At 47.7% G+C, this 18,937-nt stretch overlaps 2 protein-coding genes across 2 annotated transcripts in view; one reads left to right on the top strand and one right to left on the bottom strand.

The window, feature by feature from the left end:
• Positions 1-5,728, top strand: part of LOC149340631 (trehalose transporter 1-like protein) — a 12,168-nt gene extending 6,440 nt beyond the window's left edge. Inside the window, exons 2-3 of the mRNA XM_089551307.1 lie at positions 1,942-2,181; positions 4,009-5,728. Coding sequence (XP_089407433.1) covers positions 1,942-2,181; positions 4,009-5,207 — 1,439 coding nt within the window. The 3' untranslated portion in view covers positions 5,208-5,728. The remainder of the gene's footprint in view (positions 1-1,941; positions 2,182-4,008) is intronic.
• Positions 5,729-11,680: 5,952 nt separating this feature from the next.
• Positions 11,681-17,453, bottom strand: LOC149340630 (uncharacterized). The gene is made up of 4 exons (XM_089549472.1): positions 17,184-17,453; positions 15,967-16,067; positions 15,751-15,901; positions 11,681-12,816 (listed from the first exon to the last, which is right to left on the bottom strand). Exons 1-4 carry the CDS (start codon positions 17,413-17,415, stop codon positions 12,773-12,775), a joined length of 528 nt encoding a protein of 175 aa, XP_089405598.1. The 5' UTR covers positions 17,416-17,453; the 3' UTR covers positions 11,681-12,772.
• Between the last annotated feature and the right edge of the window lie 1,484 nt (positions 17,454-18,937).

Here is an 18,937-nt window from a genome sequence, read left to right as displayed (position 1 = left end):
ATGGATGTAAACTAGAGAATGGCCTCCTGCATATATGGGAGTTGACCTATTGCGCTATCGCGTCATACCCTTAAGGCGGATCCTAAGTGTTCCCTCCAATTCGTTTTTAAAAGCAGTATAACCGCTCTAGCGTCAAAGTGCGTTCCCCTCGCTTACGTTCGCGTTGTTCTTCCAGCGCACCGAAACTCCGCGCTCGTCACGGGCTGTTCGCTGTTAGAGCCTCCTGATGAGGCTTTACCACATCTTCGCATCTCGGGCGTTTTTTTTTCGACGGAGGGAGGGGGAGGGGGGGCGGGGGGGAGGCATGTGTGCTAACGGGTGATGTAGGCAACGTAAATCAATTATAGGGACAAGAATGCGTCAACTAGTCAATAATTCGTTTCTCCACTGAACAGTTAAGCCTAGCTGGTGTTGTTAAAACTGGTTGTAACAACTTCTTCCAAACCCTTAACCTCTGAGAAAGCCGAGAACCTACCTGCCGGCTGCCTGTATCCTTTAGAAAATGAGTGGGCCCCAAGTGACTTACGGGATTAAAACTCATTAACTCCCACATACGATGCGGGTGCTCCACCACAAGATCATCGCTTTGCATGCAGCGTGTACTCCAGGGGGTTAGTAAATCCCAGCAAGAAGTTTCTTTGCAACATCCTGTATATTTGGTGAATTTTTTACTATATTTTTTTACCAGTTTTACCGCCTCCTGGAATCACCGTGTTGAAATTAGAACGAAAAAAAGAACAATGAAACGATTCGGGGTTTAAAACCAAACGGTGAACGGGTGAAGAAAAGTGATTCGGTGATTTTCTGCTCTCTTTAGCTCTTAGTGCCAAACCCAGTGCTAGCTACAGCATATGAAGCATCATTTTGAAATCCAAGTTGAAAGTATGCAAGAACACAAAAAATTCCGCCATCTTTTGTAATGCGTAAAACTGACTAAAATTGATTAGCCTTTTTTGAGGCTTCGTATTTTCATGCATTCCCAAACAACTTTAGCGTCTTAAACATTCTCGCTGACATAGCTTGGAATGCCAGAGAGGCTTCGTACAAGGAATGCTGGCTTCTGCGCGCATAAATAATAAAGGTGGCTCGCAACAGGCACAGCGATATCATGTTCTAGTCACATGGTTCAAAAGATATTCTGAGCTGAAGTGTTCCCGGGGTTTATGGCTCAAAGTTTATTCACACAGCAAGAAAAGAAGCGACAAAGCAATGTGGCTTCAGCCTACATGAAAGATCGAGGAATCCCGAGTAGACGTGACAACATCTTGCTTTGTGCAGATGCCTATTTCTACAATGCACCCAACAGGCTGTAAGAACCGTCATGGAACGGCGAAAATTTTGTTTTGCGACCTGTACAGCTAGCCCGTGTGAGTGAGAACAATGTTGAAGGTATGTGCCCTAGGCGCTCGATCATCAAGAGTGCGTGTAAGCACCAAACCATGATTTAAGCAGGCTCCTCGCGACGCTAAATATTTGCGAGCTTTGTCCTCTTCCCTTGTGGAGTGACACTTGATTGTGACCATCGAGAACAGTGAGACCGACAACGCTTAAAGGCGAATGCCAATTTGTTTAAGTCCATACTTGTCCTGCGTTCTTTCTGGTCGCCTTGTCCTAGCGCTTCAACTCCGAACCAGTGCCGGTAAAAATGATATGTGTATACAAGGCCAACGTCCATACCCAAGCCTGCCAAAGCGGTAAGTGGACTTGAACTGCCGGCAGAGCTGAACAGTTGACAGCAAAAATACAGTGGTAAAACATAAGCTTAACAAGACTGACCACGTACACGCTAACAAGAGTGTACAGTTCATAATATGAAAGCACAGAAACAGAATTGACAACAAGAAGCTAATTTTTTTCTCTCTCTGTTATCGCCTTCAGACAAGCTGTCTGTGATCTTCTAGTATTTAACGTTTTCCTTTCCACTACCTTTCACACGTGCAGTGGTTGAGTTCTCGGACAAGCAGCCGCGGCAGGATGCTGCGAATGAGACGATAGCCCGGCGACGCTTCTACTTCTGCGTGGCCGCTGCCTACCTCGCCATGATGTCGGTGGGCGTCATGTGCGCCTTCTCGTCGCCCGCGCTGCCGCAGATCCGGGAGCGGTTCAACCTCACAGAAAACGACGTTGCCTGGTTCGGCTCCCTCGTGCTGCCCGGCGCTGCCCTGGGCGGTCTGGTCGGAGGTAAGCGCACATCCTTAGAGCTCGGTGTACTTGGCAGCTCCCGTTAGGCTTGAAATCTTCTCCCGTCATCCACTTCCGTTTACACGTCTCTTCATCGTCTTGCTCTGATAAACGTTAACTCTGGCCTCAAAGGTATCCGCAAACGCATGTTACTTTAGTGACAAAATAACATAATTTCAGGCACATCGTATAATGGTCTTCCGCGTGTCCATTTTATTTCCAGGCTCTTATCGATTTTAGTGACAATGTTCAATTGCTGCCACGTAATTCTCTCTTTCTTAACCATTTCCTTTTCTTCACTAAAAGTTATTCTCTCTCTCTACTTTCCTTTCGTTTTTAAAACCTATACCTCGGTACACCTTATCTATATTTAACAGTTAGTTCCTAGTAATCTGGCAATAAATTTGTCGTTGGTCTTGTTTACCGCTGTAATTATTCTCTACCTGATTTCTGGCCTCCGTTGTTTCCCTTCCGTTCAGCTCCTTTTTTTCTTCTGTCTCATCCTTTTCCCTCCCTGTTCCCTAATCTCGTGGCCTGCCCGACACAAAGGGTAGCAAGGCCTTCCCTGAGGTCCTAATCCTTTTTTAATGTCTTGTCTTAGTCTCGTCGAAATCGTGTACGCAGATTAAGGAGGTAGGCGCGTAGAGCTATACACACGTTAATGCCGAACACTTCCCTAATAAAGTACAAGCATAGGTACTGGCAATGACATGAATTCCGTGCACAATTATCTCGTAAGTGCATGAGACATAGATGGGGGTGATGCATATTAAGCGATGCATAATTTTCGTATTGAATACTTGATTTATGTTCTTGGTTACTGTCTGTATCTTCTGTTCAGAAAAAAAAAATCAAAAGCGTATTGTGTCCGCATGACGTGGTCGTGCTATACCTAAGGGATGCCAATGAATTACCATCTCAATCCTCGGGAGGCTTTAACGTGCCGCTTCTGCGCCAACAGAAAGCTTTTCGACGCAGTTTGCATATGTGGTCTGTGGCCTCTGCCTATCACGCCATCTGAGAATTCCACAAAATTTTCGGTTTTTAAGGCCAGCCTTAAAGCATTTGAAGGGCGAGCAACGTGTGTGACTGCAAAAGCGGCATGCATGAATGGTCAACCAACGGGATAATGCGCAGTGTATGTATTTGCGAGCGCAATCCTACTGAAAGCTTTCAAAGCTTCCCTTGTACGTATTTTTAATTTAGCCTGCGCTCAGTTACAAGTTGACGCATCTCACGTTGCCTCGGGCACGCAATTCTCTTGTCCTTTCAATAGAATGAGAGAACAAAGTTTACGCTATATGACATAATGCGAATTAAGTACCTCTGTAGATTTTTTTAGATTGGGGTTATACTAGCTATTGTCGATAACCATTCTATATAGCCACTTAATGAACGCACTCGCACAAAAAACACCGTTTTCGCCTCACCAGAAAATAAAGAATATATGACTAGTATTTTAATTAAAAAGGCTCTTCATTATGCGAATAAATACGGTGCGACAAATATGGCCGATATAAATGTGCAAAGGAAAGCAATCTGCAGTGAATGTTAAAAAACAGTCTGCTCAACAACGCCACTACTTTTCAAAACATTGCATGCGTAACAGCTTAGTAACGTAGAACGTTAGACCAGTTGGTATTTACGCATCGTGAAAGGGCGCGCACAACAATACAGGGCGCAAAAGAGAACAGAACGAATGGCTGCTTACTAGCAGCCATCCTTTCATACACCCATTGTTTTTGCAAAGGCATTCATTTCCTCACTATATTAAGCCTAGGAATACCGGCCCATCGTTTTCTAATACGTGCTTGATTTTTATTTCAGGCCAACTAGTCAATCTCGTCGGACGCAGAGCCACAATGGTTTCCGGCGCAGTCTGGTTTGTGTCCGGCTGGATCTGTATCATCTTGGCAAAGTCGACACCTCTGCTCTTCATCGGCCGCTTCTTGACAGGCGGAGGCATGGGCACGGCAGCGCCTACCACGTCCGTGTACCTGTCCGAGGTGTCACCTTCGCGCCTGCGAGGCCTGCTGAATACGGGCTGCAACCTTCTCATGGCCATCGGTATTCTGTTGGGCTACACGATGGGAAAATGGTTGTACTACACTTGGCTAGCGGCAGCCTGCATGGTGCCTGCTTTCGTGTCGGGCGCAGCGTTCGTCCTCTACGTTCATGAGTCGCCGCGATGGCTCATACAAAAGGGGCGTCGTGGTCAGGCCATAGATGCACTCAAGTTCTATCGGGGGCCAAAGGTCGAAGAAGAATTCAGCTTGCTGGAGCGAAGCGCTTCCAATGTGCCAGGCCTCAGCTGGGCCGACATATGCCAGCCGCAAATCTACAAGCCCTTTTTGTGCTCCCTCTTGCCCATGTTCATGCAGCAGGCGGCCGGCCTCAACGTCCTGCTATTCTATGCCAAGGACATCTACGAAGAAGCCGGCGCATCCTTACAGTCCGATGACTGCGCCATCATTGGTGGTGGCATTACCGTGGCAACTTTCTTCGTGGCCACCATGCTCGCCGACAAAGCAGGACGCAAGGCGCTGTTCATCGCTTCTGCCATCATCACTGCGATCGCTCTTGGAATGTTGGGCCTGTACTTCTACCTGAAGGACATCAACGGCGAAGATTTTGCCAAGCAGTACGGCTGGTTTCCATTGTTCGCCGTGGGAACGTACTGTGTGGGCCACTCGCTGGGGCTCGGTCCTCTGCCGTTCGTGTTCCTGGGCGAGATGATCCCATTGAAGGCCAAGGGGGTGGCGTCGGGTATATGCACTGCGTTCCTCTTCGGCGTCGGTTTTCTGGTAGTAAAGGAGCACTTCGACTTGCAGCATTTTCTGGGCACAGCCGGCGCTTTCTGGCTGTACGGATCACTCGTCTTGGCCGCGTTTGTGCCCTTTGTGATGTTCGTGCCGGAGACGAAGGGAAAGAGCCTCGAAGAGATCGAGAAACTGTTCAACCGCAGCGGCTCGGAGCTCTCAGTTTATATCACTGCTGCAGATCACGTGAAACTGGCTAGTTGCTAGTACTCGGACTTCGATTGGACATCAAAAGTGATCATGGACATCATGAGTGATGAGTTGAGCACTTTTTTTTTTTTCACTCAGCTCTTAAGCATACGTTCACTAATGGACGTTTGTCCCGTCGAGCTAACGCGAGTTTTAGTCAAGCCATGACTTATTCACGGCAGCCATTATTGAGCATGTAAATACGCCGAAAGGAACACTTTCTGCAACCGGTGTAGTGTTGCACTTTTTACATACACTTGCCTGCACAAAAAAATGTCAGGCGTGTCTTCGTTTGCTCCTATGTACAGTATGTCGATTTCAATGCATTTTGTCCAGTGTTACTGAGCATATCAACACATATACATCACATCGTTAAGCTGCTAAGAATTAACCACAGCAGAATTAAGGATGACCTGGCCCTTACCCAGGCCAAGCCCATCAGGAAATTAAAGCCCAGGTTTAAAATACGCTTTGGGTTTTCACTGAGGATCGCTTGTCAACATATAATACGTTTGTTTCGTGAATGTACTACGCCTAATACAATCGCGAAACCTGCAATGCGTTTCTTCCCGAATGTGTATATCGTGACATCGGTGTGCAATGGATGCAATACACATTCTGCGGCACCCTTCACGTGAAAACGTGTGTCACACAAGTTGCTCACTACAGCTAATTGTAATAGTGCGAAACATTGTGTGTTCCCCACCGGCGGTGCTCCATTCTCATAGTACGTCAATATCTGGCCGATTTTCTTGCACTTTTAGCTCCTCTACGAAATGGGGGCGCCAAAGCACTCACTAAGGGCCGCTGTCATTGTTTGGTTTATCTGCCAGTGCCATCAAGTGCAACAGCACAGCGTCGTAACAGCGCGTTGCCGATAAGCGAGACGTGTTTGTTCCGCCGCCTCAGGCTGGCAGCATTTTAGGAATGGGCGTAGTCTCCAGTCTAATTACGGCGCTCAGACAGACGCCGAAGATGCACGCAGGGGCAGCACCTGGACTCTCTGGGTGCGAATTTTCTACCGCAAACTTTACTGCAGAAGCAAATGCCAGTGTGTGTGTGTTTCAGGAATAATGCAAAGCTTTGCGGTAAAGTTTCGCGGCACAGCAACTGTATGTGGACGGATTGTCTTTCTGGACTCTAGTCGCTATCAGAACGCGGCTACTACTGGCCATTCAAAGCCGACTGAACGGTGTCATTATTTGCAGAGGTGCATAGCACCGAATGAGACCATTTCGCTGCAGCTTCACTTTCTCGCATAGTGCTGTCAGTTGGCTGTAAGAAAAAAGTAGGCCCTTTCTCTACGGAAAAGTGCAGTATCACTGTAGCCCCCCCCCCCCCCTCAGTGGCTCTAAAATGCGTGAATACCCAAACAGAAAGTTAATTTTTCTTGCATTTGAGGAAACAGTGCAGCAAAATTGGGATCGTGGAGCTTGTATTCCGGGCTTTCAGTATTGAGCGTCGTAAAGAGAATAATAACGTTATCCTTATATACACAAAATGGAGAGGTAGAAAAATATATAACATCTTTGCCGGTCAGACCCGTTGCTCGGTATTTTCCAATGCAGACGGCTCTTACACGACGAAGTCCTTGGTGGCTGAATTATACAAACCCCTGGCTTCCAAGGTGTATTTTATTGCCCGGAATAAATTATGTACAGTTTCGCTATGAATAAATTATGTATATTTTGACTGTGAATAAATTATGTACAGCTTCACTACGTAACTGAAAGTGTCATCTTCGTGCTCTCTCCAGTGCGCAGATTTATTTCGATACTGCGTTTTTCACTAGTTAATACATATAACGCAAGTGAAAGTTCGGTGCGGGGCTGGTACGGAAACTTTCACAGCATTTTTCGACGTTTGCCTCACGAAGCGCCGCATTGTTACGGCTGAATCCACGTTTTATGCCCCAACAATAGCTAAGCGAAGTAAGAAACTTCGTCTTCCCGGCATTCCAGCGCCTCTCCATAGTGGATCAAATGTAGCGGCGCCAGCTTTTCCTCCAGTTACATTAAAGGGCAACTGAAGCGGTTTTAGAATTCCATGAGTTTAAGGTTGCTGAATGTGCGAAATGTGCTGGTAAAGACTGCGAAATCGTTTTGCTCTAGCAATTGAAATGGTGGCGTAATCGCCGAATAAAGTCGTCGTCGGCATTCAGGCTTCTCTGAAGTGCACAGCGACGGGCGGAGGCCCCGATAATGACGTCACGTATGACGGCACTACGTTTCCATCGAAGAAAGGTTTATTTCATGGAAGAAAACCGACGCCATCGAAGGTGAAGCTCGCAATGCATTGTTTGCCGCCATCTGACGACGCACAGCAGCATGCAGGCGTAAGGTGCGGATATCTGAAGTTTCAGCGATAATGACGTCACTGCCGAGTTTCCTCGCACTCCTCCAAAGTAGTAAGGAGAAGCCTGCACATTGTCGCGGTTTTAATCAACGATTATGTAACCATTTTAAATGCTAGTTCAAAAATAATTTGCAGGGTTTATCTAGAAGCTTGATAGATGCGAATTCTTCAATAACCTAGAATTCTCAAAAAACCGTTTCAGCTTCCCTTTAAGAAACCCTACGCAAAACGGCTGCTGGTAGACGACAGAAAACAGACAAAAAAATGAAGTATGCAAAATGCACCCACTCAACTGTACAATATCAATGACTGTCGGGGACGAAACTCGCACGAACGGCGGTCCCTACGGTCTCCTCATTTCACAACCGCAAATCACAGCAGGCATGTTTTCCAGCTTCCACCTCCACTGTATTGTGGTCTCGAGCCACCGACCGATACCGACACTATGCGCTGCAATTTGCCGCTCAATGATACTGCAGGGGGGGGGGTTCCCGGCCGAGGACAACTAGCAGCGATCGGACATTGCCGATACTGATCCAGGCATGCACCTCTTAACCACATTCTTTTAAAAAAATGCGATAGCATTTGGAAGTTGGCACACGCCAGAAAATGGATTACGGTGGATTAATGGGGATTGATGGGTGGATCAATGTGGATTATTGGGGATGTTTATGTGGATTAATAGCAATTATTTGGAGATTAAGCTAGATTACGCGCGGGATTAAGGTGGAAGAGTGAGTCAGATGATCCCATATGACAATCCAATTGAAGGTACTAGAACATTCTAGTCCACAGAATTTCAAATTTGGTGGCGCTGATGACGTCCCGACCCTCTAGAACAATCAGGCAATTTCGTTACGGAGAAACAGGGTGTGACGAAAAATAAATAACACCGACCAAAAGAATGAAAATGATGTTTCGTCTCCCCCACGCGAGCCTTGTTCACAATAAGGGCGAAACGAAGGAATGTTATCGATACTCACCTATGGGGCAGAAACGTGGAGGCTAACAAAGAGGGTTAAGCTTAAGTTAAGGACAACGCAGCGAGCTATGGAAACAAAAATGATAGGCGTAACGTTAAGAGATAGGAAGCGGGCGGAGTGGGTGAGTGAACGAACGCGGGTTAACGACATTCTAGTCGAAATCAAGAGGAAGAATGGGGCTTGGACAGGGCATGTAATGCGAAGGCAAGATAATCGCTGGTCCTTAAGGATAACGGAGTAGATTCCAAGAGAAGGTAAGTGTAGCAGGGGGCGGCAGAAAGTTAGGTGGACGGATGAGATTAAGAAGTTTGCTGGGATACGGTGGGCGCAGCTGGCAAAGGAGATGGTTAATTAGAGAGAAATGGGAGAGGCCTTTGCCTTACAGTGGGCGTAGTCAGGCTGATGATGATGATGATGATGATGAAGGATCGTCGCCTCAGTTAAGCACGGTGCATGATAGGTGCCAGACACCTTGCGTACACTGGGGTTAGATTACCATCATTGCGATTCGTTGTATGCGCTGCCGTCTGGATAATCAGCGACTCATGATAAAGCCACGATACTCTGTTCTTCTCTTTTGTAATCACACGTGCCTGTGCCGAATCGATGTTGTGGATCGCAGATACCGCATGCTCGGCAAGCGCATTCGAAGTCACCCGCCCATGTGAGGAATCGGCGGATGACGTCGAATGCACTTGCCGAGCATGCGGTATCTGCCAACCGCAACATCGACTCGGCAAAGGCACGTGTGATTGCAAAACAGAAGAACAGAGTATCGTGGCTTTATCATGAGTCGCTGATTATCCAGACGACAGCGCATACAACGAATTGCAATGATGGTAATCTAACCCCAGTGTGCGTAAGGTGTCTGGCATCTGTCATGTTCTGTACTTAAGGCGACAATTCTTCTCGCCCTCATTGTGAACAAGGCTGCCGTGTGGGAGCCGAAATTTCATCATCATCAGCCTGGCTACGCCCACTGCAGGGCAAAGGCCTCTCCCATGTCTGTAAGATCATCATGACAGTTTACCAATATCGCTCAAGAGAAAAGTATACAATAGCTGTATCTTACCGGTACTCACCTATGGGGCAGAAACGTGGAGGATAACGAAAATGGTTCAGCTTACGTTAAGGACAACGCAGCGAGCTATGGAAAGAAAAATGATAGGTGTAACATTAAGAGTCAGGAAGAGGGCAGAGTGGGTAAGGGAACAAACACCGGTTACGACATTCTAGTCGACACCAAGAGGAAGAAGTAGGCTTGGACAGGGCATGTAATGCGAAGGCAAGACAACCTATGGTCCCTAAGGGTAACGGAGTTTATTTCAAGAGAATGCGAGCGCAGCGGAGGAGGGGTGGGGGTGAGGTAGGAACTTAAGTCGGCGAATGAGATTAAGAAGTTTGTGGGAAGCCGAAACGTCATCTTTTTTCATTTTTTTGGTCGATGTCATTAATTTTTCATGTTCTATCCCGACCAGACGAGCTTCCGTCGAACTGTCGACTTCAGAAACCGGGTAGTTTTTGCAAGACGACAACCTAATGGTCTCGCATTAACAACTTCGAGCCATCTGGCATTGCCAATATTGAACCAGGCATTGGTTTATGTATTTCAAGAAATGCTTCGGCGCGGCAGACAAGGACAAAACGTAGAATAACACCACAGATTACAGTAGATTACAGAAGATTGTCCTTGTCTGCCGCGCCGAAGCATTTCTTGAAATATGTATGACCAACTGGCCTACAAAACAACCCTTCTCAGCTATATTGGTTTATGGTTTATGGGTGTTCAACATCCCAAAGCGACTAAGCATATGAGGGACGCCGTAGTGAGGGGCTCTGGAAATTTCGACCACCTGGCGATCTTTAACGTTCACTGACATCGCACAGTACACGGAACTAAGGTTCGATTGATTTGGTGGACCGTAATATGTACATGAACTTGACCAGTTGTCATCAAGGGACACTGGGCACAAATTAGTTCCTTGTATCAATAGGTTACCGTGTTCTGATGAAAAGAGGCTACTTTGACTAAAACAGTGCTTTTTTAAGCTAGAGAAGACCAAAAAATGAGATTCAGGTGTTCATGCCACCGCTCGTTCTCAGCCAACTGCAATGACCTCAAAAAAACGTCACATGGATCTCTGAGACTAGACTAATACTTCCAAATGGGAATAACGGATTAATTTTAATTATTAACGTCAGGAGTTTGAATCGAGTGGAAGAAAAAAATTCTCCATTCTTGATTCAATTTTCTTCAGCAAAAAAACGTCTTTTGTTGCCGGAAGAACATCAGTAGAGCCGATACGAGCAAAACAATTTTTACAGCGAACAGAAATTGGGTGGAGTCAACCTCAATGTCCCATTGAGCTGCTTTTGATATTCGACCTCTTGCAACCAATGAAAACCAATTTTTTTTTTCGATTACCACTAGAAACATGATCAAGCGCCAATTTGGGAATGCGGGATTTGTGACCGAAGTGCCATGCCGCACTTACAGGCCTAGTCAGACTGAGTAACAAGCTTTCACTATTTTGGCCTGGCTCCCTAAAGTAAAGGCCCCCGTCCTTTCTCAGTTTTCCATCGGATCCTCAAGTGGTTGAAGGAAACCCCGCTAAAGTTCGAGCTTTCGAAGCAAGTTGGGACTATAGGAACAGCATCCGAACTACTTACGCACTATTTCAACAATAGCGGCAGCTGCAGCGGCGTGCTGTGTTCTCACTCGCAAACTCAACTTACACGTTCTTAGCTGAAAGCCTCTGGTCAGGACTTATTCGACGCCCGGTCAGTATTTCCTCGAGCACTCAGAGACTAGTGGCCATGGCCTATCACAGCATATATTAAGTCCAGCTTTCCAGGGCAAAAATTTTGAATAATGGAATATTGTAAGGTACTGTTATTGGTTTTTGGTTCATGTGGTTTAACGTCCCAAAGCGACTCAGGCTATGAGAAACGCCGTAGTGAAGGGCTCCAGAAATTTCGGCCATCTGGGGTTCTTTAATGTGCACTGACATCGCAGAGTACAAGGGTCTCTAGAATTTCACCTCCATCGAAATTCAACCGCCGCGGCCGGGATCCAAGCCTCGTCTTTCGGGTCAGCAGCCGAGCACCATAACCAATGAGCCACCGTGGCGGGTGGTACTGTTGTGGAAATATTGAAGGCAATGATCCATTCTTCCGATATGTAGCAAAACCGTAGTTTTAAAGTTTTTGTCCATCGCTCAAGTCGAGTAGTTAAGGCTCCCATAGAAAGAAAATGTGGAACGCTCTTTTACGATAGCAAAACTTTTAATAGGAACAAAAATGCAAGCCTGTCCAGGGTAGATCTAAGAATATAGATTTTTTTTATTGAAATCCTCCGATATACGAAATAAAATTCGTTCTTAAACTATTTACGGTTGAAAAGTGCTTTTGTCCAGAATTGCTGGGTGTATGCCCTACGTGGACCGCACATGGTAAGCGCGCGCTTGAAAGCTTGAAAGCGAATGCCTCGACATGAGGTGTGCGCGCACTTCTCAGCTGTCACGCGAGGCCGCCCCATGCCTGCGTGATCGCTGAGATCTACCAGGCGCCTTCATTCTGTCTTAAAGACTTCTCTCCTGTGCAATACTGCCGCTCACTCGGGGCTAAAACCGTAGGGAAACGATGCAGCTTTGCGTCTACCGAAAGCATACATATTCATGCAAAGGTTTTATTCTCCCAAAAAGCAACTCATGCAAGTTTAAGGTCGCCTTCTTCCGCGAAGACTTCTCCGAAAAACCAAAAAAAAAACAAAATGAAATGTAGCAGTCAAGCACTAAGTTGACCCTTTTGGTATCTGTCTTGAAGACAATTTTTCATTGTGCATCGTACGAAAGAAGCAATTTCTAGCGTTGGTTATGCCAGTGCCGCGCGGAATACTAGATTATATTAGAGGTTAGTTAAGTGAGAGGGCATCAAGAATTATTGTTGGGCGGGTGACAATGAAATAGCGCCCTGCGAGCCGGAGGATTTAGCGTACTGCAGTGAAGCCAATATAAGTGCGAACAGCACAAGGAAAATCAGACGGAGGATGGCTACCACCCAACCCAAAACAAGGAAATTCTGTGAACACTCCAACAGATCCAGAAGGTCGCACTACCGTCCCTCGATGAAAGCCAGTACACAGCTAGTATTGAAATTTGCGCCGACCGACTAGAAGATTTCTACTCCATAGAGGAAATTTTCTCTGACGCCTGGCCAGTGCAGCTAGTAGACCTTGTCAGTAGCTTATGGTCCGGAGGGCTCGTCCCGTTTGAACTTGTACCCGCCACCTGCGAAAATAAGGCGAACGTATCTTCGGTAGAGGTAACAACGTCCGTCCACTTGTCATGCATCTTACGCGGCACTTGCGCTATGGCTGGACGAGAACAGAGAACCATGCATCCTGCATGCCAGCTTGCATGTAACGTGACTACGAAATTAAGTAGTATTCTTGGCTGTCACTGAAAACAAGCAGGCATATATTTACTATAGTCTAAACTGATGAAGTAGCTAAAGCTAAGCAACTTTCGAAGCTCCGAAGATAAACACGGGATTTCAATGACAAACTCGCGGAGCGCCAGAAGAAAGGAAAATTGAACAGTTTATGTTAGCATTGAGAGGACATAGTGGTAGCGCTAAAAAACAGGGACGAGGGCAGACGAAGACAACACAGGCGCTAGACATCAACTGACTTTATTCTCAAAAAGCTCGGGAAACTTTTAAAAGTTGTCAATGATGACTGCAACGGGAAACTGCCATGCCCCATCAAGCATGGGAAGCCGTTTATGGCCTGCAGGACCAATGTGGTCTATCGGATACCACTATCTTGCGGAAAATGCTACATCGGCCAAACTGGCCGTTGTAACAACGTTCGCCTCATGGAGCACAAGAATCTGGCAGCTGCTATATCAGGCCCTGGACACTTGGCGGCACACTGCAAACGGTGTATATGCATGATGAAAAAACTTGCACCCCTTTGTTTAAGCAGACGCGTGAGATATCTGTAAATGCAGACCACAAGGAGCGGGAGGTTTTGGAAGCCTTTCTTTTTCACATTGAAAGGCAATCGTGTATAAGCAAACCAAATGTTTATCTGTGTACTAAAGATTTGGAGTTCCTTTATCGGGAAGTGCCGTCACGCATGCGATTCGATTGTTGATTTTTTTCTCCTGTTTGTCACCTATAAATTCGTGGTTCTTTTTGAATAAAGTCAGTTGATGTCTAGCGCTGTGTTGTCTTCGTCTACCCTCGTCCCTGTTTTTTAGCGCTACCACTGTGTCCTCTCAATCCAAACACCAACTAGCCCAGCTTTCTGCTTTAAATAACGTTGGCAGCAGGTTAATTGCATAGTGCCTCTCGCGTTCCGGAAAAATTATCTGGAATACAGAACGCGTGAGACGTGTCCGAGGCATGTGCGTCCATGTTGAACATGCCGTGCCCGAAAACGCTTTGTTACATGCCTACATGACGGGCCGAAGCGTTCGTAGTATCAGCCTACAATTCCATTCACAGACAGTGGCATTAGCTGAGCCTATTCGCTGCCGTAAAGCGCTGTAGTCAGCTACAACTTAACTCTGCAGTGAAGCTCCGCCCACATTCAGGACCGCCACACACAATTCAGCCAATACAAAAAAGTAGTCCTTTGAAAAAAGTTTTTCTTGTTACCTAAAAAAAGAAGCTATTCACCAGACTAAATTATGAACTCGACAGTTTTGTTGTCTCTGGCTTGTCTAATATAGGCAACATTAAAAAGAATATTTCGTTTACCGTTGTGAGTAGTTTACGGTTGACGTCGAAAAGCGGCTCTGGCTATAAGGGACGCCTTAGTGAAGGGCTCCGGAAATTTCGACCACCTGGCGTTCCCTAACGTGCAGTGACATCGCACTTTACACGGGCCTCTACGATTTCGCCTCCATCCAAATTCAACCGCCGTGGCAGGAATCGAACCCGCGTCTTTCGGGTCAGCAGCCGAGAGCCATAACCAGTGAGCCACCGCGACGGCCTTGATGTTGTGTTTGGTAAGCGGAGTAATACAGGAGGCCGCGAACCATGGCCCATTGTTACTTTTTTTTGGTATATTCTACTACATCTACATACACCGGCACTGTGCATGCGAATACGTTTGAACGATTTAATTTATCTCTACCGGACTACTACTGCTGTTATAGAATCCGCATGGAACTGCAGCGCATGCGTGTATTGCGCGAGCACATCTAGTGCCCAGCACTATGTTAATGGTACCAGTGTACAATTACTCTATGCTGAAGCTCTCTATTGCACACCTTTGACGGTTCGCATGGTTCCTACAGAGGGGAAAAAAAATGCTTAGCACAAAGCCGTCTTTCCGAAACTGAACACAATTTGCGGCTGGAACTTTCTGTAGTTGATATATTTCGCTATTCCTCTGGGGTTCAAACTAACGTTGTTTATAACTTTAACCGATTACTCAGTTGCATGAAGGTATTCTTGCTCGCTCTGTGCGACTGCTGTAACTGCTACTATACTTTAACTATTCCCCCGTCTACTTTTTAGCCCTTCGACTCACGTATTTATAGCACACTACTGCTCTCGTAAACGCTAAATAACCGGAGCAATTTAATGGAAAAGTATTAAGTATCCTCATGGAACGCTGCAATGATAGCTTTGGTGAGTTCTGACCCCCATTGCAGTTAAGGCAAGCGTAGTTTTATATCCAACTGCGGCATCGCATTCTATTTTCTGTCACTTGAACACATACGCTGCAGCCTCCTTTGTTCACATTGCTTTTAAGGACCCATGATTACGCATTCACTTAAGGAGCCAGAGATGGTAACCCCGCGACTTCACAAAAGGCCTTGAAGCGAAGTCGCGAAACCGGATTCAGATTAGCACAGACGCCCTCGAAGCTCACGAACAGATGATGATACGGCATGGTACGCTATGGTACGGCATATAGTACGGTATTTTAAGGTATGGTACGTATGGTATGGTACAGTATGATGCGCCACAATGTGGTAGATGGAGTTTAAGACCCCTAATTTGAATGTGGGGTACGGGGGTCGCCACAATGGAGAGCTTCAGATTAATTTCGACCGCCTGAGGTTCTTTAACGTCATCGCACAGCACAGGGCTTGTGTGCATTCTCCTGTATCGAAATACGGTCGTCGTGGCCAGGGGTTCGATCCTGCATCCCTGGGCCCAGCAGCCGCACGTTGCCATAACGTCGGAGCCCGGATGTGACGTACAAAAGAGCTGGGGTGTGCCGCATCCGAGCGGGTCGCAGGGGAAGTCCTTGCTCTGCGGCCCCTTGGCTCCCGGGAAGGTGTACATGAGCCAGCAGCGACCCAGGCAGCGGCTGCACTCGGCGCTCATCACGTTGTGCGAGCAGTGGGGGCTCTGCGACGCGCGCGCAGCAGTCAGTCCCCTGCTGCCCTGACGCAAGCGTATACGTGACGGATCACCTCGCGCAGACAGCTGGCAGGGTCGCAGTATTTCCAGGAGCCCTCCTCGAACGGTGCCAGTCGCTGCGCGAGCTGCCGAAGCTTGCCACACATGGGTTCCCCTGCGCGCGCATTTAAGATGTTATTACGCTGCTGTTCACTATAGATCATCCATAACGCCAGCTTGGAACGTGTGGCGGTGATAAGGTCAATGAGGACTACACGTAGCGGGAATAGTTGAGTGCGTGGTCTTGCGCCTCACGCCGCTCCAGCTGTGGACACCTGGCATATAGGCAGCGATACTATAGACTTCCAGAACCCAGACATTGTGACATTGCGCCAGATGCACGATGTGGCCACAGCTGGCGCTGCGAGAGCGGCAGAACGCGTTCAACTGTTCCCGCTATGTGCGGGCCAATCTGTCTTGTGCAACTGCCACTCCCTCACACGCAGTTTTCCCAGCCAAGCTTTGACACACCACTTCCAGTCTGGCTTCTTTCACCTTATATATGTTGCCGACCGATTCAGTCCCTCATGAACATCGACTTTCATCGTCCCTCGAGGAATCGAAATGGGTGGACGTCTTGAACATCATTCGTCGTGACGTCGACGACAAGCTCTGGTGTTGACGTCAGCAGAGATTATTTTATGACCTCATGCTGCGACGGCACGTAGGGATGCGAGAGGTGTGCGTCTAAGGGTTATTATCATTACGGCGCGCATCGCTTTATTGAAAAAGGGAGAGAAGCGGGCAGAACATGGATAAATAAAGGAAGAGCGCAATGCGCAGACATATAGAGACAGACTCCCATCGGGTCAATCAGCCCAGGGGAGCCGCCTACGGGAATCAGGAAAGAAAAGGTGGAGGAAGGAGTTGAGGGTCCAACAAGTGTTCAGTGCCTGCTCGAGTAGAGCTTCCTTTCCCTAATCACGATGAACCATGCACGACCTCAGTTAAGTGCTTCTTACTCCTATATGCTGGAACCAACGATGCTGGTAACTATAGCAATGCCTGCATATATTGCCTGCATACCCGCCTGTGGGGGTAGCTTATACTATGCTACGATGACGCAGAGGCAACGACCTCACTAGGTCATTTGTGCTCCACTCCAGTTCGCCACCAGCAAGAGATGCTGCATGGTTCATGTTCTTGCAGAGAGCAAACACGACACGGTTTGCTTGCAGAGGGATAGACAAAGCCATCTTATTAAGTAATTGGAGGTGCAGTAGTAACGTACGCTGAGCTCGTTGCCCATTGAAGGTCTCCGGCTCCACCGAGGCGGAGGCAGTAGTACCAGGGACTTGATGGTCGATCTCAACGGGGGCGCACACAATGTTGGTGCGGTTGTGGGTGCGCATGTACTGGCACCGGTAGCGCACCACACGGCGTCCTTTGACGGCCGCCTCTGGCTGCCCAGGCAGTAGCAGAAGGACTGCCACCACCAGCTGCAGCAGGCCGGCCCGCCCCATCTTTTGCTTCCTCCTCTACTAGGTAGCTAACTATAGGAGTAGGCACGTGACAACTGAGGCCTGAGGTCTGTCTGCAGTGCAGTTTAAAAGAGCGTCAAAATCAACAGCCATGAACATTGAGATAATTTATAGTGATGAGCTTAGCGATAGGCCTGATCAGCAAAAGTCCGTCCTCCTATAGCAGTGATGGCAGAGAAAGGGAGATTATAAACGAACGGGGACAGTGATGGAAATGGATACCAGTATGTCAGTATATGCAGTGTTCACTTCGTAGCCAGCCAGCAAGACAGCCACAGAGCTAAAATATTTTTAAAAATTGGCTGGGATTCAACCCGGCTGAAGCTAAATTGCAGAGCGGGCGCCTGAGTCGCTTTGAGAGGTTAAACCTTCATAAACCGAAGCTTGATGAGCCTCGTTCATCTTCGCCTTCTGCTTCAATCTTAGCACATTTTCCGGCTCTGTCCTACGCCAGCGCGCCCTGTCGACGTTCTTGATCACAAGACTAATCAGATTCAATCAGCCGTCTACCATACACAGCCGAAGCACTGGTTTCAGCGCACGACTCCTCCATTGCCATCTGCGAACGTCAAGAAACGCTTAGTGCTTTTTATTATCTTATCAGATGAACGGTAAGTCACGTGATGCGAGGTGAGCGTTCAACGCATTTGAGAAGGCGGAAGAACGTCGCCAGCTCCGCGCGCCCCAGCTGTCACATGCTATGGCGTGAAAGCCACAGCCCCGCTCCGCAGCGTCGGGGCCACATGACCTTGAGGTTTTGCATGGGAGTAGAGCTTCCGCTCTAAAAATGCTATTCGAGTAGCGTAGTTATAGCCAGATGCTAATTAGGTGCGCTTGAAGCTCGGTTCTCACTTCGGGTCCAGTATTCAGATCCATTGTTCACGGATGGCAGTTGTTAGGATAGCGGTGATGAATTAATGCCCATATATGCGGAATTGGCCATTTTCTCTATTCATAGATCCCTGGGAGTCTTCCTACCACTCCTGGCTCAGTGGTGCAGCAGTCAAGCAATGTGCCACTACCCTTCTGCGGTAGAAGCTACCCATAGGTGGAACGGTTTGCGATCCAGATTGCTCTTCCCGAGCAGCCTCTCATGATTGAGCTGCCGCCTGACACAGCGGGAAAGTTGCTCACCTGCCCATGTGTCAGGCGGCAGCTCAATTAATCGTGAGAGGCTGCTTGGGAAGACTCTGCTGGCAGGTGAGCCACCTGCCAGAAAACTGACTGCGAACAGACAGACAAGCACACAACGGCTAAATAGCACTATAAGTAGCACTAAAATGTAAATTGAGCTGTCAACGTTCCGATGCAACACATGGGATACGTGCAGCGTACGAAACGCGTTTGGAAGCGTTTAGCAGCATCTCCCGACCGCGCGTCTCACACAAAGAAAACAAAGGCTGCATGAAGCGCGAGGCTAGGTGTTCTGTAGCGTGAGCTACATTGGCCACAGTCTCGCCGTTTCGCATGCTCCCTCCATCGACCATATCGCGCATGCGCGAGT

This window comes from Amblyomma mixtum, chromosome 6 (assembly GCF_055824585.1).
Source record: "Amblyomma mixtum isolate Tamu chromosome 6, ASM5582458v1, whole genome shotgun sequence".
NCBI classification, from domain to species: Eukaryota; Metazoa; Arthropoda; class Arachnida; order Ixodida; family Ixodidae; genus Amblyomma; species Amblyomma mixtum.
This window is presented reverse-complemented; position numbering and strand designations above follow the sequence as displayed.